General features: G+C 33.4%; 2 protein-coding genes across 2 annotated transcripts in view; both read left to right on the top strand.

Moving 5' to 3' along the window:
• The window catches only part of Smp_131960 (hypothetical protein), a gene marked incomplete at its 3' end in the record, with an annotated part of 33,115 nt that extends 28,934 nt beyond the window's left edge, over positions 1-4,181 (top strand). The window contains exons 13-14 of the mRNA XM_018789398.1: positions 2,992-3,037; positions 4,074-4,181. Coding sequence (XP_018654845.1) covers positions 2,992-3,037; positions 4,074-4,181 — 154 coding nt within the window. The remainder of the gene's footprint in view (positions 1-2,991; positions 3,038-4,073) is intronic.
• Positions 4,182-5,297: 1,116 nt separating this feature from the next.
• On the top strand, positions 5,298-22,912 carry Smp_131950 (hypothetical protein; the record flags this gene model as incomplete). The annotated part of the gene is made up of 9 exons (XM_018789396.1): positions 5,298-5,388; positions 6,390-6,463; positions 8,015-8,098; positions 10,070-10,170; positions 12,417-12,531; positions 13,369-13,651; positions 14,430-14,652; positions 21,099-21,287; positions 22,334-22,912. 9 exons carry the CDS (start codon positions 5,298-5,300, stop codon positions 22,437-22,439), a joined length of 1,266 nt encoding a protein of 421 aa, XP_018654844.1. The 3' UTR covers positions 22,440-22,912.
• Positions 22,913-23,232: the final 320 nt, after the last annotated feature.

Here is a 23,232-nt window from a genome sequence, read left to right as displayed (position 1 = left end):
CAACTGAACCTTTCAATTAATCTGTTTCTCTTTGAATACATCTAGCAGTTGCCCATTGTCCATTTTTGTTGTTGTTGAAATGAGGTTATAACTGTAAAAACGTCATTTTTACATTGCTTATCCTTTTCTATCTGACAATAAACCAATGAGGAGGACGATGGAGGATGTGAGAACCAGAAGAGGAGCTGATATAGCATCCGATCACCATTTGCTGGTCGCCAAGATGAAACTAAAACTCAAGAAGCACTGGACAATGGCGCGGACAACATCACAAAAGTTTAACACGGCCTTTCTTCGAGATGCTGACAAACTCAACGAATTTAACATAGCCCTCAGCAACAGGTTCGAGGCCTTTCATGACCTACTCAATGGAGAGGGAACCACCATAGAGAGCAGCTGGAAAGGTATCAAGGAGGCAATCGTTTCAACATGTCAGGAGGTTCTGGGCCAAAAGAAGCACCATCACAAGGAATGGATCACTGTTGGTACACTGGATAAAATTGAAGCAAGGAGGAACAAGAAGGTAGCAATCAATATCAGCCGAACAAGAGCAGAAAAAGCCAAGGCACAAGCCGAATACACAGAGGCAAACAAGCAAGTGAAGAGGAGCATCAGGACCGACAAACGTAAATATGTGGAAGATTTAGCGATGACAGCGGAAAAGGCTGCAAGAGAGGGAAACATGAGACAACTGTATGATACAACAAAGAAACTTGCTGGAAATTACCGTCAACCAGAAAGACCAGTGAAAAACAAGGAAGGCAAAGTAATCAACGATATTGAAGAACAACGAAACAGGTGGGTAGAACACTTCAAGGAACTCTTGAATCGACCAGCTCCACTGAACCCACCCAACATCGAAGCAGCACCCACAGACCTCCCAATCGATATTGGCCCACCAACAATTGAAGAGATCAGCATGGCCATTAGACAAATCAAGAGTGGCAAAGCAGCGGGACCAGACAACATCCCGGCAGAGGCACTGAAAGCAAATGTAACAGCAACTGCCAAGATACTCCACATCCTCTTCAGTAAGATTTGGGACGAAGAACATGTACCAACAGACTGGAAAGAAGGACTTCTCATCAAGATACCAAAGAAAGGCGATCTGAGCAAGTGCGACAACTACAGGGGCATCACTCTCCTCTCAATACCAGGAAAAGTCTTCAACAGAGTATTGTTAAACAGGATGAAGGATTCCGTGGACGCTCAACTTCGAGATCAACAAGCTGGATTTCGTAAGGATAGATCGTGCACAGATCAAATCGCAACTCTATGTATCATTGTGGAACAATCAATCGAATGGAATTCATCACTGTACATCAACTTCATCGACTACGAGAAGGCATTTGATAGCGTGGACAGGACGACACTATGGAAGCTTCTTCGACACTACGGCGTGCCTGAGAAGATAGTCAACATCATACGGAACTCCTATGATGGACTAAACTGCCAAATCGTCCACGGAGGACAACTCACCGACTCGTTCGAGGTAAAGACCGGTGTTAGGCAAGGTTGCCTACTCCCACCCTTTCTCTTTCTCCTGGTGATCGACTGGATTATGAAGACGTCAACATCTGGAGGAATGCACGGGATACAGTGGACAGGCAAGATGCAGCTTGACGATCTAGACTTCGCGGATGATCTGACTCTTCTATCACAAACGCAACAACAAATGCAGGAGAAAACGACCAGTGTAGCAGCAGCCTCAGCAGCAGTAGGTCTCAATATAAACAAAGGGAAAAGCAAGACTCTCCGATACAATACAATATGCACCAATCCAATTACACTTGACGGAGAAGCTTTGGAGGATGTGGAAATCTTTACATATCTGGGCAGCATCATTGATGAACACGGTGGATCAGATGCAGATGTGAGGGCGAGGATCGGCAAAGCAAGAGCAGCATACCTACAGCTGAAAAACATCTGGAGCTCAAAACAATTGTCAACCAACACCAAGGTTGGAATTTTCAATACAAATGTCAAGACAGTTCTTCTGTATGGGGCAGAGACGTGGAGAACTACGAAAGCCATTATCCAGAAGATACAAGTGTTTATTAACAGCTGTCTACGCAAGATACTTCGGATCCGATGGCCAGACACTATCAGCAACAAGTTACTGTGGGAGAGAACAAACCAGATTCCAGCGGAGGAAGAAATCAGGAAGAAGCGCTGGAAGTGGATTGGGCACAATTTGAGGAAATCACCCAATTGTGTCACAAGACAAGCCCTCACATGGAATCCTGAAGGTCGAAGGAGAAGAGGAAGACCAAAGAACACATTACGCCGAGAAATAGAGACAGACATGAGAAGAATGAACAAGAACTGGAAAGAACTAGAAAAGAAGGCCCAGGACAGAGTGGGTTGGAGAAAGCTGGTCGGCGGCCTATGCTCCATTGGGAGTAACAGGCGTAAGTAAGTAAGTAAGTAAGCTTTTCTACGGGATGGGGACGCTAACCCCATGTCCAACCCTCCTCCTTTACCCGGGCTTGGGACCAGCAATAACTCTAGAAGAGCTACAGGCAGAGTTGTGATCGCCTTAGCAGTATATCAAGTGTTTTGTACGGCAAACAAAGATGTGGATTTGTAAAATTATTGATTAGGGTGCTAGCAACTAACCCTAACCAATGATTGGAGATATTCAGTGACATTAGTCAGTATCGATCACGATGATGCCAATATATTCACCTTTTGTTTTAAAATACATATACTTTTCGTTCCACAGATTCATTCTCTCTTCTCGATTCATACAATCTATCCCTAATTTTTCATACTACTACTAATAATACTAATACTGTTACTTTTACTATACTGGTTTTTGTCTGATTAATTTCCTCTCACTGTGTGGCGACTTTAACCAATGCGCCCATGTTCTAGGTTCCGCATTGGTTCTGACTTTAATGATTGGTTTCATATTGTTATGTTCTATAATTTCTTTCTTTGTATAATAATCCATTGCGATCATTATTTTTGTGTGTAATTAGTTTTAAGTGTCTGTGGGAAAATTGATTTAAACAAAGAACTTTATTACCAAACGGTAGCTCTATTTTCTCACATATTTCTTTTCATAATTCCTCTTATTCTCACAGTGTGAGCTTAACAATGGACATTATTTTCTCCCGTGAGAAATCGAAACAAATGTAACGGTTGCGTGTAATATTAATCATGTGCATTATTTAACAACATATTTAGTCATTATCCTTCCCTACTTATCTTACATGAAATCTTCAGTTTCTACTTCTGTAATAAAAACGATAATATCCCAGACATAAAATCAACGTGGCTGCTACCTTGATACTGTTGTTGCGCACACCTATGCTGATAACCTGGACGAATGATATTGATCTGAGCACTTGTTCCTTAGGTTCTTAATATCCCAGATGTGGGGGGAAGGTTGATGAATGTAAAATAAAAATTCATAAACGTTAGATGCCAGATCTAATTAATATTGTGAACTACAGGAGTGTGGTAGCAGCACGTTTACTACAGATATTTAACATATAACTGTTCCTTCTTCCCGCAGATGGAAGGAGACAGTTTGAAATGGTTAATCTTAAAAATTTAACCCCTCTCGTCTTACAGCTATTTAGTATTTTTGATGCAGTTTAAAAGTGTTGAGTCTGGATTTCAAAAGTAATCACTCAGTTGATGGTCATGCGTAACCGGTCTCAGTCCATTATCTCTTCATCTTCTCAGTTACACTTGCAAGTTGATGAGGTCGTTGATAACAATGCACAATTTTAAGTTCCTCGAGAAGAGACATTTTTCCACAGTGTAGAGACCGGGAAACTTTGATTACCTACCCTACTCCAGTTTACAAACAACTCTTCACTTTTTAAATTTTTGCCTGCCTACCTTATTTTCCAGCTTAACCTTTTCCCAGATGTAAAATCAATGCTAACAATTAGGGATACCGATATTTCATCTTTGGTCTTCTGAAAGCGAATCCCAAACTCCTTATCTCAGTTTTCAATGTTCAGATTTTGCATGTAGTTAAACAACAGGATTCACTTATCAAAACTCTAGGATCTCATCGCTTAAATGTTTGCTTTATCTTTGAAAATTCCATGTAGGACTTGTATGATTTTATTCACATAACCTCATCTCACCAATATATGGGACGCACATTATGTAATGGTACGTTACCACTTCCTCGTGGTTTCATAGTTGCTGATGCATAATTAAGTTTGAAAACAAGACAAAAACTTTTGTACTGAATCCTAGTTAATTGTCATATGTATGGCGTTAAATTATTTAAAACTACAAGTACTCGAAAAGATCGAGATATTATAGGTCACTGCTTATTTGTCATCTTTGCCCATACTTCCACTAACATGATATGTAAAAAATATCAGATTGTAATGTAGTGTTAAATGAAAATGCTGAATTTTCGAAGAGAGTAAAATCTTAGAGCCAAAAACTTACGGATTATCGTTTTTTTAGTTTCTTTATTATAATGTAATGTTATCTACTAGTTGATATTAACAGGGGAAATCACCTTTGTTTACGTCTGCGAAATAAAGTGATGAACTTCTTTTTGACTGTTATGTATGTTTGCTATTACTGAGTTATCTGTGTTCAGAGACAAGGGATTTCTTGAACTATCGCTTTATATTTTAGAGCTGTCTGATGATAACCATCTTGTATTTTTCTTAAAAGATTGATGCTATAGTCTATGTCGTTGTTATAACTGGCCGATTTTGAACGCTATATTCGCTTCCCTAAGCTAGTTCCGTAACCCCCGAGCTAGAACTATACACCGACTTGAAGACCAGAGAAAAGGCACAAAGTGTGTGGGAAGCACTTTACTAAAGGGTTCAATCTTGTTACAGAAAATCATAGGTATTTATAGATGTTAGCCAATCCATTCACGACATATTATGATACCGACCAATAGTATCACGCCACGTTGGAACTCTAGAATGTTCCATCGTATTCTGATTGGCTGGGGCTCTTTATGAGCCTCTGGAGGCTCTGTTAGAGTTCTCCGGAAGCCGACTCAACAGTCGTGAACTGGCCTTAGACAACTATTGCGATCCAGAAACACTGGACAATTGTTTCGTCCTAATCCAAGATTTTTCGGAAATGTAAACCACTGAATAAGGACTTAGTAATCTAAAGACTCGATCCTTAGTGGGTTTGAGGGTGCGAGCTATTGAAGGGTCACGTAATAGGAGGAAACAGTTGTTCAGTGCTTCGTCGTTTTTAATGATTTTTTAGTTATTCACTTATTTTTCTCATTTTTTTCGCTTCCACATATTCTTAGGCAATGTTGTAGTTCCCTACCATTGTCAGAGATGTCATCTGAAATCTGTGATATATTTGCTAAACTTGCTTATGACCTACGTAAACTTGCTGTTCGTGGAATATTTCTTCGTGCTCAACTTAGTAAGTAGTAAATATTTTAACTTATTAAAAATAGTTTTACAATGAAATTATATTTATAAAAATTTCTTCGATTATTATTCAATAAATTCAATATTTAAAGTATGGATATATGTTATTTAAAATATGAAAAATTGTATTTAAATTGTTGTACATGCAAGAGTGAATGTAATTATTTAAATTGAGTGATAATATACTACTATCTTAGTCAAAAGCAAACTAGTCATTTGAATAAATAAGAAAAAATAACTTTTTTTATTTAAGTAAAGTTTGTTGTGTATTTCAGCCCGACTTTTTACCACGTGATTTATTCACCATTCGAAATCCGACTTACCCAATCTTAGCACTGTGCCAAGCCAATTACGTTCGAGCGGTATGAGCAGCCTAGTCCTTCCAGTCGAGTCCAGAACACCAATAACAGATCTTCCTATGCCAATCATTTTTTTTCAAGCACAATCAGTTTATATACGAGACAAACAGATCACATCGCACCATAAAATAGGAAATAACATTTGTGCATGATCAAGCCAAAATGTGACTGTGAACGTTGGAGACATTAATCAACAAACTGAGTATAATTTAGAAACAGTTAATCGTATAATAATAATAATCTATGGGATTGACTTTTCGTTTTTTTGTCATTACTTAAAACAAATTACTATTAAGACATAAACTAATCTCTTTCCTTATTGTTGCTTGGTTTGTCATTTTTGTATAATTTACTATGGTTATTAAGTTTGTAGCACAATATCGTGGATTGGTTGAAGTTGGACATTAAAAATTTCGTATCGCGTCTCAGTGGTTTAGGGGTTAAGCGTTTGCGCGTGAGACCAAAGGTCTTGGGTATTCGAATCTCGAGTACGGGATCGTGGATGGGCACTGTTGAGGAGTCCCATACTGGGACGAAATGGATGTCCAGTGCTCCAGATTTTCAACGATAATCTAACATTGATCGTTTCATGATCTCAATTATTTATTAATTCTTTTAAAATGGTAAATTTCAGCTATCGAAACACTACAAATTAAAGAAAGATGGGATGTGGATTTAACTGATACTGATGGTGGAATTACTAAACTTGTATGTATTGTTTTTTTATATTTTATTTTGTCATAAAAAATTAATTAAATAAGTAATACATTTTAATTGAGTATACGTTAATATTAATAATGATTATTGCAACGGTGGTGAACAATATCATATTCTCTTGTTTTTAACGTATAATCAAATCCTATCGATAAAAGTACAATTTAGCTACTAATGTAAATTTAAATCTCATGATAGAGAGATGGGATGGAAACATCAGTTCCTGTAAGATTGTTGGTAAATAAAAATGCTCAGTGCAAGTCTTCCTGCTGATTACTTTTAGTTTTATAAAATGCTATGAATTTCATTTTCAGTTGTTTGTTAGATTGATGCAAATATATTATTCATTAAAAAAAATAATTTATGGGACTGAACTTGATATGTAGTGTTTAGTTTGATTAAAATTAGTTTAGATGATATCTAGGGTTAGATCCAATAGAGATGTAATATCAGTCAATGAAGTTATCAACTGTTTAACTTAGATGCTGCTATGTTGTTAGATTGTGATTTATTCGCTGATATCTTCATAGTCTACGACTTGAGAAGCTGTATGGCAAGATCCAAAGTCCAATCTTAGCACTACAATGTTCTTAATTTTTTTCTTTTGAATCTTAAGTGAAACATCGTCTCAATTTCCTTCTTTACTCTCTTTTATTCCTTTTAAATCATGTTTCTTATGTTTAACTTTCTGTCGGATTTGTTACTGGGTTCCTCTGTTCTGCCTTATATCTTGTTAATTTCTTCCTTTAATGCTAAGGTATAATGACAGACCAATATAGATACTTTATGTTAGGTCGTACACTGTCTGTCATACTGATTTAAATGTTGGCCATTTGAAAAAAACTAAACTTTATTACGTCTATTTGGATATTACATTTTAAAAACGATGTGAAATTAGTAGGTATCATTGCCAAGGTTTGACTTGATAATTTCGAATAAATTGAGCATCGGGTAGATTGTTATAAATAAAATAATATATTTGTAATATCCCGATGAATAGAAAAATAGGATTTTCTGATGTTTTGTGACTCAGTGTAAGCCACTTCTTCAGAGAACGAATTATTACAAATATACTATTTTGTTTATGATGTGAAATTAGATTCATATTTGTAAATCTAAAAATAATTATGGTTCTATTTATAGAATTATTTCTTAACTTATGTTAAATAATAATCTTGATTAATCATATTGATCGACTAATGAATAATGTGATCAGTGTCGTGTGTGCTTGGTCCTTACTAATGATTCTGTATATCGAATTGCGATGTATTCACTAGTCTTATGTATTGATTTTAAGTGGGTGTAGTTAGTAGACAGGAAACCGTAATTGTCAATAAGGCATACTTATAACTTTGAAAGAATTAATCCTCCTTGTGGAATTCAAACCTACAGCACCCATCTTTGGAGTGTGACACGTTACCATAGAGCTATTTGAGCTGTGACAGATCTCCTGTAGAGTTTCTTTTCAACTACTTTGTACTACCTAGTGCTAATTGACTGTGTTCTACACTATGTGTTCTAAAACATTTTTCTCTTTCTTTAAAGCCTTTATTGTATGAAGATATTATTGCCGACTCATTCATACTTTGTGAAGATCAAGTATTTCCGAGAACATCAATAGAAAAACCAGTAGGTACAAATAACTACCAAATGTTAAACTACAGTATTTATTCCATTATGAATAGTAATATATTTTTCATAAATCTAGATTATAATTATTTAGTTTGTTGCTCTCTTTTTTTGAATTAAAACCTTTCAATTTACTGATTTAATCGTATAGAGTTTATTATAAATTCAAGTGAAAGAATTCCACTTTAATCTTTTGTACCTATTTAATTGATTCAACTCAGTCAGTCAGTCAGCTACAACGTAGGACCAGGCACATTTATGCATCGGTCCAAGTTGCCATACCACGTTAGCACAACACGATGAACACCGAATTCATAGAAGTAGTTAATTTACTGGTGGTAGTATATAAAATATAGGTTGTATACAAGGATATAGTCTAGGAAGGAAGAACGTTATGAAGCAATTTTAATCTTAAGGTTTAAGGGAAGATAAAGAGTGTATACACCTACGCCATTGTGATCGATTCTGAGCCATGTCACACAGAGTCTCCAACCATTGGTTACGATAGTCACGCGGACCCCAACCAGGTAGTCTGCATCTGCCAACATGGCTCAGACTAGAAGTTAATGACTTTGTGGACTGATGCCACGTTTTTGTTTGGCCGCCCCTAACTCTCTTCCAACCATCCCCTACACTAGTCAGAATAGCGCGTCGTGGTAATTGGTGTTCAGGCATACGTAACACGTGGCCCAACCATCTCAGTTGATGAAGATTCATGACCTCGTCAACTGATTTACCATCATTCCCTAATACCCTGCGTCTAACCTCACTATTACTTACCCGGTTATCCCAGTAGATGCGAGCAATATTTCTAAGGCATCTGTGGTCAAATACTAGTAACTTACGAGTATCTTCTACTCTTAATTGCTATGTTTCACAGCCATAAAGTAGAACAGAACGAACTGCTGCGCAGTATACTCGTCCCTTAATTGATAGACGGATATCTCGTCTTCGCCATAAGTGACATAAGTTGGCAAAAGCCAAACGAGCTTTTTGAATCCGTGCAGAGATTTCGTCAGACACCAACCCAACTAATAATTCACAAATAGGAAAAAACACGCCTCTTAGATTCCACTACTCTAGCTATAATCTATCTATTCTATATAACTTAAAATAGATATATCGAAGTAATCCTCATATAATGCACATATATGCCAATAAAGACCGATCAAAATTTAGTTATGATTATCAACAATTAGATAATTCTAAACACTTACTCTTCATAATATTGAATTGACGGGTTTTCACAATCAAACACATCTATTTAAATTAATCAAACCACAAAATCTTTTTGTAAGTTTTCATCACTGATAGTTAACTCTCTGTCGATTATATCTATTAGGTTCATCTATGGTAATTAGAATAAAATTTCAGTTATATATTAATAAGCTGTCTTGAATTTGTATGTAAATGAAAAGGTATTGTATGTAAGTGATATATTATAACAATTATGCTTCGTGTTCGTCATTTAACTAATTAAATGACTCGATTTTGTTACAAGTTCATCATAATTTTGACTGAATCCAAATATCTATCGATCTTTCAATATGATATGATTGAATATGGTGTTTTGATCATATTGAAGTATCGACGAAGAAAAAACGGTCAAATGTTGGTTAGCTTAGAGTGAACTGCTATATAGTGTTTTTTTTCAATTGTTAAACTCATATCTTCTATTTGGATTCACAGGTTAGTTGACTCCTTCATCAAACAGGACACTGTGTTTGAATGTATTGACATCGATGTATAGCATAGCATGATTATTTTTTATCGTGTATTTTTCTCAATAGAGTATGGTGATAAATTGTCTTCACTAGTTAAATTGTTCATGTTAGGCATCTAGGACAGGAATTCACTGAATAGTGTTTTGAAATCATTACTGCTATGATATGACCTAAGTTCTTCTAATTTTGCTTAATTTATTAAATTCACTAGCTGTCTATTTGTTAACTAATATTTTGTTTCATTTAGCTTTTTGACTCTGATGAACTTCAAGAACGTTTTCCAGAATGGTCCGGAATAGGAATGATTAGTTTCATCGCAGTATCACAACGTTTAGCTGATCAAATTGAGTAAGTTAACGTGAACAGGAGTTATATTTTACCAACTGTATTGTATTTTTGGTCTAAGTGTTCACTGTATTTTGAATGTTTGATTTGTTAATTTTTAAAGGTTTAACCATGAAAAACCCAAAACAGTCATGTTCTAAACTTTCGAAAAAGCTTAGTGTTTGCTCATATGTTGTGAAATGCCCATGGACAGTACGGATTCATTTTGAAAAGTGTACAATTAGAAATTATAGTGGGATAATTTAGAGGCAAGGGAATATTGAACAGATGTTTTATGCTAATTTTGAACTCTTTGTTAGTGTACATAAGTAAAACGGTAGCTATTGATAGTAAATCGGAATCCAGCGTTCCAGAACTACAGTCAGTTGGTTCACTTCACAACTTTAAATAGTGTTAGAACGACAATATCTGTTCTGTTTCACCTGAGTTCGTACCCTGGTGGAGTTATGGATGTGCACATCTTAGGAGTCTCATACTGCATAGTAGGACAAGATGATCATCCAGTGCCTCCAGGTTTTCACTGGTGGTCTAACATAGATGGGTCCACGATTTTAATGAAACCCAACAATCTCTACGTCCTCTTACTGACGAGTAACGGTTTTTTCTGCATCTGTAAATGCTTATCATCAAACGTTATAAATTTTGTAACCTACATAATTGCTTACTGAATATTTTTCGCGAAATGTTATTTTTATCAGAATTAGACCATAAATTATTATTAAATATGTTATAAGGTATTTATTTACCTACATATAGGACAAATAACCGTTTAAATTGTTAACCATTGGGAATTAGTCGTATAAGAACGAAAGAATCATAGCGAGTGGATCAACATCCGACTGATTAGCGTTTTTTTCTTATGTCGCATTAAAACTCCCTACTTAGAAGACACATTTGTTGAAAAAAAGTACCTGACTTACTGTTTAGTAAAAGTGCTTACAACTGACATTTCTAGAATGAAATATTTATAGCGTTTGTCTGAAATCGTTTTATTCTCTTTATTATCGTCATCAAAAAAGGCTGTTAACGGTACAAATAAATGCATCCCTAGAGAGATAAATCTTGAATTGAACTATTTCCCTACATACTAATCATTTTTTTCTTTCTATAAATCAGTTAGTTAGTGAATAATTTATATTCTATGTATTAATCCTTTGTAATATAATTACGCACTCTCTCCAATCCAACCAATAATCTGTTTCCTTTATTTCCTTGTCTAATTTTTATCCCTTTTGTTATTGTGGTTTGTTGCATTTCTTAAGTTAATTACTGTCAAAGAATCTTCTTCACTTTATCCACTTTCACACCAATTTCTGTTTGCGTAAATCACAACATTCACATATATGTTCACACTCATTACGATAAAAAAAACACCGGTTACTGTCATTTCACATTCTTTATTTAGTCTTTATCAGTTACTTATTAATAATACTGTTCCATCTGACGAATCATTTACGTCTGATTGATGATAAATTGTCATATTAGTAGTAATGTTAATTAATTTGTCTTATTTCATTCACTTCATTTTGTTATGTCAATTTTTTGTGAAATTGATGAATGGTCATGGTGTAGAATTAGTATCTGTTATTAATGTCCAGTTTCTTGATACTATTTTTTCCATTTGACTTAGATTATTACTTCCCTCGTTTTGTATTGCATAAAGCTTATGGATGAGAATCCGCGGAATTCTGTACCACCTAAATTTTGTTATTATTATTATTATTAACCTAAAGCTATTATCCTTTTGTCCTACGTTTTATTTTCGATTCAAGTAAAAAATTATACATGATACAGAGTCTTTTTTACCAGGGTTATTTTTATTATTAATGTGTTGTGGGAGTCAATTTAATTTGTTACTAGTCGTCATATTTTCACGTTAATACTGGTCAAGGATATTTCTCATTCTCTAATCGTTGTTAATATTATTGGATAGATTATGTTCTATGGTTCGTTTTGGTTTTACGAATTATCCAAATTCCATTTTTACCATATCATGTTTTCTGAAAACTTAATTTTATGTGCCATAAAATGTACACAGATCGACCAAATATACCTACGTTTTTCATGTATATGGTTGAACTACTTGTTCATTTTTTAGTAGTATCAGAATCTTCAGTATTTTAATGCGCAATTTAATAACTAAACTTATAAAATTAGTAAAAGTTACTGTTAATTGTTAATTATTTCTATATGTTTACTCTTTTTTTTCAATCTAATATCTACGATTCATTTCCATTACTGAAACTAAGACATACTGTGCAAAGGGCCCATGGTCAAGATGAATCATCTAATGATTATCAACAGAGTTGGATAGATTCAGGTGTAAATAATTTACGAAATTCTGGACAAAACATTATTTCACAGGTATGATTGTATGAAGTTTTTATTAATACGTCTTCATTGTTCTAAATGTAACAACTTTTTTACAAATCGTTCATCGTTTTATGAAGGTGTAGCATTGGGTTTTGCTTCTCAAAGTTAGTTCACAGACTTTTAGTATAAATCCAGAAATATATGCTTTCTTCATCATGGACAGAAGTCACTTGGGAAACCGTTAAATATCTTGGAAGATTAGACGGCTGTTTTGTCCTAGTTTAGGATTCCTTTTCTGTGTGCACTTATGATAGCATAAGACAGCTCCATATCTCATTATGAGAAAATCATGACATGTTTCAAATCCCCAACTTTATTCCGTGACTAACTCTACCTGTCATGACCTCCTACTACGATGTAGGAAAGTTTTCTTGAATGTAGACACTAATGATTAGCTTTATTATCAATAAGTTTGGGGTATATTTGTATATGAATATTGTTTTTCTTGAAGCTGTTTTGATGACGTACTGACATATGCTGGTAAAACTCTATACCTGAAGCATCACTCAGTTTGATACAAATCACCGTTCTGTGTAAAGAGAGTAAAATTTTGTTTATAATCTCACCCTTAAAAATTGAAATTAAATTGATGATATGTGACTAGTAGTGGAATCTACGTTTCACCCTGTTTTCAATCTATCAGCTGGACGTGCCTGGATAAACGTATTTAACGATATACATTGTATCATGAAGGTTCACTTTTCTCAATTTATTAATATAAATAGTTTCTCTTATATATGTACACCAGTTCTATGTTTTTGTTCTGATTAAATAATATCTAATGATATTTTCTTTTTATTATTATTTTCTATTGCAAATTATATATAGGCTAGAGGATTACTTTTAGTTTTAAATAATGTTGAATGGGTTGCATGTCATGCAAATTATCGTCTATTAAATTTATACAAGTCATTGGGTTATGTTGCAGTTGATCGATTAAAAGCTACCTTAGATGAAGCATGGGATGAAGGTCGAAAGGATATTTGTTCAAGATATGTGAAATTACGTAGTGAATGGTTATGTTTACCGCTTCAATCATATTTATTAAATCTTTTACCATCGGAAAGATACATAAATACCAAGAAAAAGGATGATATATATTTAATAAATGGTATGTTTTTATCAATTTAAAAAACATGAAAATATTCGTTCTGATTATACTATGAATTTTCCTTTATCTTCCAACATTGTAAGGTTTTTCTAATTTTGTTGCTATAGTTCTTTTAGTAATGAATGCATGTCATTGATTTTAGTTGTAATTTCTTCATCATCCAGTTTGTGCCTTCGAAACCAGTCTGATTCTCTCCTTGTAACTTACCACTATCATAAGCTATTATGCACACAGTATGTAACTTTAAAATTTATTGTATAAATTAATATTTCAGGTTATCCAATGAGTTCTGAGTGTTGAAATCATTGGTTTGTAAAGTTAGTGTTGGTTATATGTTAGTTACAGAGAAATGTTCGATTCGATGTTTTAAATAACCATTTATCTCTGTATTATTGACTTTTCTTTGCTATAACCTTACACTCTTATGTATTCATTACTTTAGTTGTCACATTTCTCAACCTCAGAAATTCACTGAAATAAGAAATAAGAGATGCTTAAGTGTATAGAATTTCAGTATTAAAACACTAGACGACGTAGAGCTCAATATCTGACTGTGAAAAGAAGTTGGAAGTATACACTGGTTTTGAGTCTTCTATTTAGCATTATCATCGGTATGCTTAATTGTATGCAAATGGACATCGGTTCGTCTGTGAAACTACTATATATATATATATATATATATATATATATATATATGCCTGAGCCTTATGCCTAACATATAGACTACAATTTATTTGTTTACTTTTTCATTCGCCTGAAAAATCCCATTCTATTTTAGGCATACACAGTTCACTACAAGAAGTTTTAGCTAATTTATCGCATATTTATTCTGAATTAATTTTACTCATTGGATTGAAATCCATTCAGTCGTCATCATCATCCTATCGAAGTAATTCTATCAATGAGGCTAATGACAGAAAACCAATTTGTTCTATTAGTATACAAGAGATTTTTCATCAAATTATTCAATATCTTATTCAATATATTCATGATCGTTTAGTGTAAGTTTTGTTTTAATTTTAATAATAATGAATATGGTATAGTTATGTAACATATTAAAACTTTGAAGTCGTAGATCAATGAGTCGAAAGAATAAAATTATACTTGAACATTCCTATTGTTAATAATGCATACTTGTTCAGATGTGGATGTCCTTCTAAATACATAATTTAAATGGTTTTCTGTTCGTAGAACAACTGAGTGAGCAATGGTGATATTATATTCACAGTACTACACAAAGATGGGAAACGGGTTGATGAGATTGTAAATCGTTATCGGTTGTGATGGTTAGGCCATGTATTACGTATGCCTAACCATCGCCTACCGCGAAGGCCCATGCTTTCTGGTGTAGATACATGTTTGTAGAAAGTTGCAAGTGACCAAACCAAGACACGGCATCAATCCATGATTTGATTGACTGCTAGTGTAAGCACACTAGTGAACTCATATTACCTTGTTGGGTCTGCGCGATAACCCCAATTAGTGAGTTGTTGGAGACTTTGAGTGAGTTGGTTTAGAACCGTTTACACTGATACACTTGTGTTCATTATTTGTCTGTTCGAAATTGAGCTCCAAATACTATAATTCGTACTTCGTAAATCGGTTAAATAGCATTTTTTTGGTAAAATGTATTGATGCTGTCTTTCTCAAATCTAATTATATTCTATTCCGTACTAAAATTCTCAATAAAGATGCCATCCTTAAAACAGTTTGATGTATTAGCAATCATCAATAGTTGTTTTATTGGGTCTGCATTTAAACCAGTTATTTTGTTTGATATTAATCAGTTGAATACAATATATACAGACTGATTTGAAAATGAACCAAAATATACTACATTGACTGTTAGTGCGAAATTAAGGAAAATAATTGTAACTGATTTGAGTTTCAACTACTTATCGACGTAATGTATAATTTCGTAATCAAGCATTATTTTCAGATGACATAATAAATATAATGCACATTGTATTTGATTCCTTTTATTCATTTTAAGCTTGGTAAAAACAATATAAATAGGTACTTTGTTATTTATATATATTTTGATATGCAGTATTAGAATTTTCTGTAACTTTCTTGTTATCAGTGTCCCCTTTTCATTCAGTTCTATATTCATTTGGTTATCACAGTCATACATTTCTCGTTTGCTTTCTTTGTATAACTTGATCTTAAAGGCATCAATCACATGGATTTCCACGAACGTATATGTAGGGTAATGTAAATCATAGAATTCTACTAGTTCACGTTTTCAATTTATTATATTTGTTTTATCATTCCTGTTCACCATTGAATACTATGTTAAACGATATTAAAATAGCTATCATGTACATTTAACTAATAGGTGTAAGTAGATGAAGACTTAAGATGATCTTGAGTACTTAAATTACAACTTATTTTGAGTTTTCGAAGAATTATTCATTCAATTAGTATCGTAATTCTTATAGACTTGGCTCCAATTGAAAGTTATAGTTTGTTCCATCGAATATTTGTACAGTATTACGTAATTATTGAGGATATTCGATTAGCAAGTGAATGATATCTCTTAAGGTGTTTTAAGAATTTTACCAATAACTACTACAGTTTTAATACGCTGACTTCAACATCAAGTTTAAATATTGCAGCTCAAAACATATCGTTTATCAGCTGTAGTAAATTCTGTTTGATCATGCACAATTTTCAGGTAATAATGTGGTGTATGCTACTTATGTTGACAGAGGTAAGTAGTATGTAACACCAATCAGAAGTGGAATGCCTGGCAGCAGAAGGTTGAGAAGATCGAATAGAAGAAAACAAAAATGTTAACAGAGAGTAATTGTAATAGCAACAGAATTGGAAGAATCATGAAGCACGTTCAGGAAAACTGAGGGGAAATGTTCAAATTATGTATTCAATGTATGCTTTTCATATTTTACGAAAGCACTCTATAATTTTGCATTGAACAATAAATTGATTATCCTCACATCAAGTCTTAATTCACTACAATATGAATCTGAGGGAAATGATCAGAATTAGAATATTGTTAATATAAAATGAATTTGTTATGCCTTGATAAGGATAATGAATGGTAACTTTGGGATCTATCTATGAACCAATAATATGCATATATTTGTTTATCGTATAATTTCTAAATAACTAAACTATTCGTATTCATGTTACCCTTATTATAAGCTTTATTTTGACATATGAACTATTATTATACGATTTACCATTCTTGAGTTATCCATAGTCTATTAATTACTGCCTCCCACATTCACAACCACACTTCGCTAAATCTTGTACATATGTTATTTTCTGTTTTATGGTACGATGTGGTCAGTTTGATTTGTATCTAAACTCAGTATGTTTGAATTATAATGATTCACACCGCAGAGGCTGTTCCGGACTCAACTGGCTGGGCTAGGCAGAAAGCAGGACTGACAAGTACTCAAGACTGCTCGTACGGTTTCCGTGTGTCACTGTTCCAATTGATAAGTCGTTGCTCTCTGATTGGCAGTCTTATTACGTTATACATTAACGAGGCATCCACTCGGACACAAGTTATGACAGAATTATCTTCAAAATAAATCACTGATCATTGAAAAGTATTTGTGACTTATTTTGAATGTATAGTCAATTAATTATTAGTTCTTATTTGTTTATATAATGAAAGGTAATAATCTCTTGGCTACATTAACAACCAAATAACGTACAGTTATCATGACTAATAATTGTTTTAAATTTTCTCTTACAAAGTGTTTTATTAAGATCATTAGGAATGTTACTTTATGAAGTGGTAACTAGACTACCTTATTTTTTCTTATCATAGATCTGTCTATTTTCTATTTTAGAATTAATTTCACAATGTTACTATTCACAGTTACGCTGAATATTATCTGTAAACTTTTCCCATTTGACATTTTAACTAATTATTCATTTTCTATCATCATTTGGTTTATAGATCAGAAGTGAAAAACTTTGATTTTGGTGTGGTTCACTTTTTTTTGTTTTATTTTTGAAATCAAATATTTTATTGATCATTGCTACTTTGATGTATCCGTCATAGTTTTATCAGGATTACTGACAATGGTTAGTAAAGACTATATGTGGGTGCGTTTTTTTTTATTTATTACATTTAAATGAAATAAATTAACTTTTGATTCGTTCACATAATAATATTTATGAAACATCATTATTATCATTGCAATAATAATTGTCATTTGTCTTAGTGTAGGTCAAATAGTTTTGTTTGATTTAAACAAAGGAAGGTTTACAGATTAGAATGAATTCATTGTATTTCACGGTTTTTCATCAGTTGCATACAACCTCAAATTACGATGATTATTATAAATACAATTATCAACAAAAGTTTAACATACTTTAGATAAATGTTCGTAACGTAACCAAAATCATAATAATCAAAAGAATAGGGATACAAAGTGTATGAATAAACAGAGTCAAGATCGATGTGTAGTTATATATTAGGAAGTAATAATTAAAAGGTTATGTAAAGGTAATAAAATTAATAAGTGATTGGATAATCTCTCAACATGATAAAATAAACAAATATGTGAATCCAATATGGGAGTTCATTTGTGAAAATACTACGATATTCACAAGTCTCCATACTGTTAATAATTATCATGTGCTCACTAGTTACTAGCTTCAAGATGAATTTCCTAGAGTTCTAATGAGAAGCCATGACTAGTGAAGTCCGATCCGTGTTGAGTGTGGGACAATTATCCGTCTCAGACAATGAATGAAGGGTTGCTCAAGATCATGGGGAGATTGAAGTTAGATATTATTACTTTTGGATCCTGACTCAGTGGTCTAGAGGTTAAGTCTTTGCGAGCAAGACTGAAGGTCGTGGGCGTTCAAATCTCGAGTACGGGATCGTAGATGTGCCTTGTTGAGAAGCCCAATACTAGGACGAAACGCCTGTCAAGTGTTTCCGGGTTTTCAATGATGGTTTAGCTTAGATTGACCCGTGAATTCAACTGTGAAAATATGTGAACATCAATCAATTTCGCGTAAGAGATGAATATTAGAAGATGAAAGAATAATAAAAGGTTGGGGACAGGGTTGAAAAAAGCTTTAAAATTAACAATCGTTATCAGACAAGTATCCTTTCATTAGATAGAGAAAGGCTTATCAAACTTACCTCCTGTATACATAGGTCAGGCTGGAAACGTTTGATAGCAATCACTTCTACAAAACGGAGTTAGACTGGTGTATTTTGTCTGTTGATTATCTTGAATGCAAAATAAGTCATTATACCCCTTTCGAATTATTTCCCTTAAAGGTCCTGTATTTGGCAACAAAGTATAATATTGTATTATATATGTGTATGTATTCCATCAGCAAGGGTGATATCACACGAGGTTACTTAAAGGTTTTACAACTCATTTCTTTGATTGGTCTTATTTGTTTTAAAGTTTATGCTAATGAATTAATCAACTTATTTTCGTAACTAGTTTAACTGCTATTGGAAAGGTTGCTTGAAAAATAACTAAAATTTACAAATGGTATCAAAGCGATCGTATGGGAAGTGTTTATGCTTTTAACAAAAGTCACTCATTTTAGAATTAGGACAGTACACCGCAGAATAAATGTATGTTTCTTGAGTCAAATGAATACCGATGAAAACGTTCACCATATTTAACATATGACATTGTCGATTTCATTAATACATGCTTTATTTTGTCCTATGTAAAATATCACAATCATTATGAACTGATAACTCTAGAGTCTGATGATGAATTTATTGAAAATAATTGTTCGCTCATATATTCTTTGTTTTTAAATACATGATTATTTATGTATTTTAACATTTATTTAGAAAAAAGAGTTGTTACTAGTTATTATTTTACTACTCTGTTTCTAAGATTATTCTGTTCCAAAATTCACTCACCTTACTGAATATTCTGTTCTTTTGTTTATTTTCCATATCATCGGAATATTAGTTGGTTTGGTAGTATACTTGATTCTAAAGTAATCTTACAGATAAATATATTTTATATATGCTTTGTTCTATACAGCTAGTTAGTATCTTAAATTTCGATAAAACAGTTTCGGCTTGTAGCTGTTATATGTGAAAACCTCACTATGATTAGTAATTTACAAGTATTTTTAGGCACCCAGATGGGCTGATATGGCCGAGGGTGGGAAGAGTCAGCTCTCTCTCTCTCTCTCTCGAAGTGCTCTCACATGGCCACGCGTATACAGCCACTGCCAGGAAAGTCCTACTCACTACCTTCTCGTGACAGGGGGTGTTGTTTACGAAATTGAGAGGACAAAAAGCGAATGTTCAGCGCTTTAACTGGATTAGTGGACACAGAGGGTCCACCTAGGGTAGTTGGAAAACCCCGATTCAAACCAATGGTGCACATGGGCTTCAGAAACAAATGGCGTATGAACCAGTTATTGTTCACCGGCTCTCATGGGACTGCATCTCTTGACGTTGCTTCACTGCCTTGTGGATTAGACCTCTAGGTCAAAGGCTTGGGGCGTGGCCCCCTAAGTAGGTCACCTGCTTTGCTTTGGGTGCCTGGACAACATTGCAGCCCTCACACAAATCAAATGACTAGATGTGGCGCATATATATTTGGTGCCCCCTTATACCAATGTTTATATGTTCAGACAAGAAGTGTTTTTTTTTAACTTCAGTAATTTTTATGTACCATATTATAAATATTTAGGCTTATTTGTCTACGACTTAGATTGTAAATTCACACCAGAAAGCTAGTCCTAATATATATAATAAAAAAAACACTCGTTTTTTTCATGTGTAAACTTGATTGTTTAACAAAAACTTTTATACTCTCTTACAATAACATTAAAGTGATCGTTCTAAACTGAATTAAATCTTTTTCCCTTTCCTTGGCATGAATTTAAATTCAAACCTGTCTAAAATTCATCATTAATTAATGACCAATATCATATTTGTCTAGTTCTTTAGCGCTGATCATATCATAATAATCAGTTTGCAATATAGTCACTAGTCTGAGTGATTAAGTATCGCGCGGATCATATTGGGATGTTAGATGGTTGAAAGCAGTCAACAGGAAGCATTGTATTTAGATTTTACACCAATCAGCATTTATCAACAAGGCATATTTGTAATTTTTGAAAAACTAATGTTCCAGATGTTGAAGACAGAACTGTTTTTCGACTTGATTGATCTATTGTAGTACCGAAATATTCGCAATAACTTAATCACTAAATAGTAATCAATATATATTATCTTGTACTTTAGTACTGATCAAATCTTATCGATTGAATTAACTTGATTTAATTATTGATAACTTAAATTAAAACGGTTAGTTGTAATGAATGTTTTTGATTTGTGTCCAAGTGTGTTTCATTTGATCACACTCTTATCAAATTACTTATAATAATAATTAATATTAATGATGATTTTTTTCTCATTTATTTTTTTGTTTTTTTTTGCTTTTGTTTTTGTTTATTTATTAAGTGAACGTAATCTATCGGATTGGTCACAATTAGCTCAATTACAATTAACTTTGGATTTGAATGCAATGAAATTAATTTTACCAAGTTATTTATTTACAAATGAATCAAATAAACTATTAAATATAATATGCTCTCGTTACAAGATTAAAATAACTCCAGTATTCAGTTATTTAGAAAGCGAAGAATCTCAGTAAATTAATGATTTTATTTGTAATTTTTTTTCTTCAGAGTATATACTTATAATTCTATTGTTGTATTGAAAGAGATTGTAATAGACTCATAATTAAATTATAGAACGCCCCCAAATGCCCTGGTACGGCTAAAAGTGGGGAGAGGCCGCTCTCCCTCCTGAAATGCTCTCACATGGCCACACATACATAGCTACTCTCAGATAAGTCCTACTCACTGCCTTCTTGTGGTGGGAGAATTGTTTACGAAATTAAAAGGACGAAAAGCGAATGTCCGGCGCTTTAACTGGGTTGGTGGACACGGAAAGTTCACCTGGGGGAGTTGGAAAACCCTGAATCCAAACCAATGGTGCACATGGGCTCTAGGATCCTGAAGGAACAAATGGAGTATGAACCAATCGTCAGTCACCGGCTACCATGAGACTGCATCTCCTCACGATGCTCCACTGCCTTGTGGATCAGACCTTTAGGTCAAAGGCTCGGGGTGTGGCCTCCTAAGAAAACCACCTGCTCCAGTTTGGGCACCTGAGCAGTATCACAGCCCTCACTCAAATCAAATGAGATTTGTGCAGCGCATATATATCTGGTGCTCCTTTTGTACGAATATTTATGTGTTTAAATAAATAAATAAATGAATAAAAATTACACGTCTAACAGAGAACATCAATACCTTGAAAACTAACCATGTAATACTTTATAGGCATAATCAGGTTGATGCAGAAAGCTATGTTACATCATCTTAAATACAGATATGTAAAGTGTAACTTTATGAGATAATGTAGTTCAAAAGTTGATTGAGGAGTACATTTTTAAAAAATGATTATAACAGTGTGAGAAATCAAGAAGGAATCATTAATTAAAATTTGAGTTGATGTTTATTAAATTACTCATTAATTAATTTGAAAAAAGAACAGTATGGTATCAGCTTTTATCCTGTAAATTAAGCATTTATTTCAAACCATTTGTATAATACTTTATCTTATAATAATTCTGATTTATTTAACTTTAAATATGTCTCTTCTCTTGTGTTTTCTTTCTTATTTGTTAGACATTTGTCGAAATTGCTTGAGAAAGAAAGAGTTAAAATGTGTTTATTAATTAATGGTTTAACTACACTTCAATCACCACGTCGAGAATCAATGGTTACAGGATAATATTATTATCATAATCGTTATTTTCTCATGTATTATCACTCCGAATCACACAGATACACATGAATACACCAGAAATCCACCTTCTCGTGGTGATTATCTCATGATGTACTTATTGTTGTTTTTTTGTTTTTTTAAAAATTTACTTTGCACAAACTGTAATTTTAATCTGTGATTGATTTTCACGTGTATATGCGACTATTGTCCCAACTAATCATAAAAGTGCTGTTGTTTTTTAAAAAAACTACTTCACAGTATAATCTCTTTTACTGGAAAAAAAGCCGAGAAGAAATCGAATAAATTTTGTAAACAAAGATCACGTTACTTCTATGCTTGATGTTGGGTCTTTTTTTTAATGAAAGAAAGTTATGATTCTTGTTTACATTCTGGAAAATATAATCAGTTTGTTTACTTCTGATGTTGACTTTGAAAGTTTTGTCATACAGCTTGGTAAATATAATTTTGTCTTGAAGGGCAAATTAATCGTTTTATTTCTGAATGTTGTTGCTATAAGTCGATTGTATTATTAAAACGGGTCACCTTTAGGATTATTATTATTATTATTATCAAAAACATGTCATCTTTATAAGCTACCACCATTGGTCTAGCGTTAGGTTGTGAAATGAAATCGACCAAAAAAATTTGATCTTTGTTGCATGATAGTTGGTACTCATCAGGAGGTGTATTTACAATGTCGACGGAGGTTATATCATGAGCGTATCATCCTTTGTTAAAAACATCACTATTTAGAAATTTGGGCCTCATCTGACTTCCTGTATAACTGAAATCTTTATAT

The sequence above is a fragment of the Schistosoma mansoni genome, chromosome W (assembly GCF_000237925.1).
Source record: "Schistosoma mansoni strain Puerto Rico chromosome W, complete genome".
Taxonomy (NCBI): domain Eukaryota; kingdom Metazoa; phylum Platyhelminthes; class Trematoda; order Strigeidida; family Schistosomatidae; genus Schistosoma; species Schistosoma mansoni.
The sequence above is the reverse complement of the archived record's forward strand: the minus strand, read 5'-3'. Positions and strand labels throughout refer to the sequence as shown.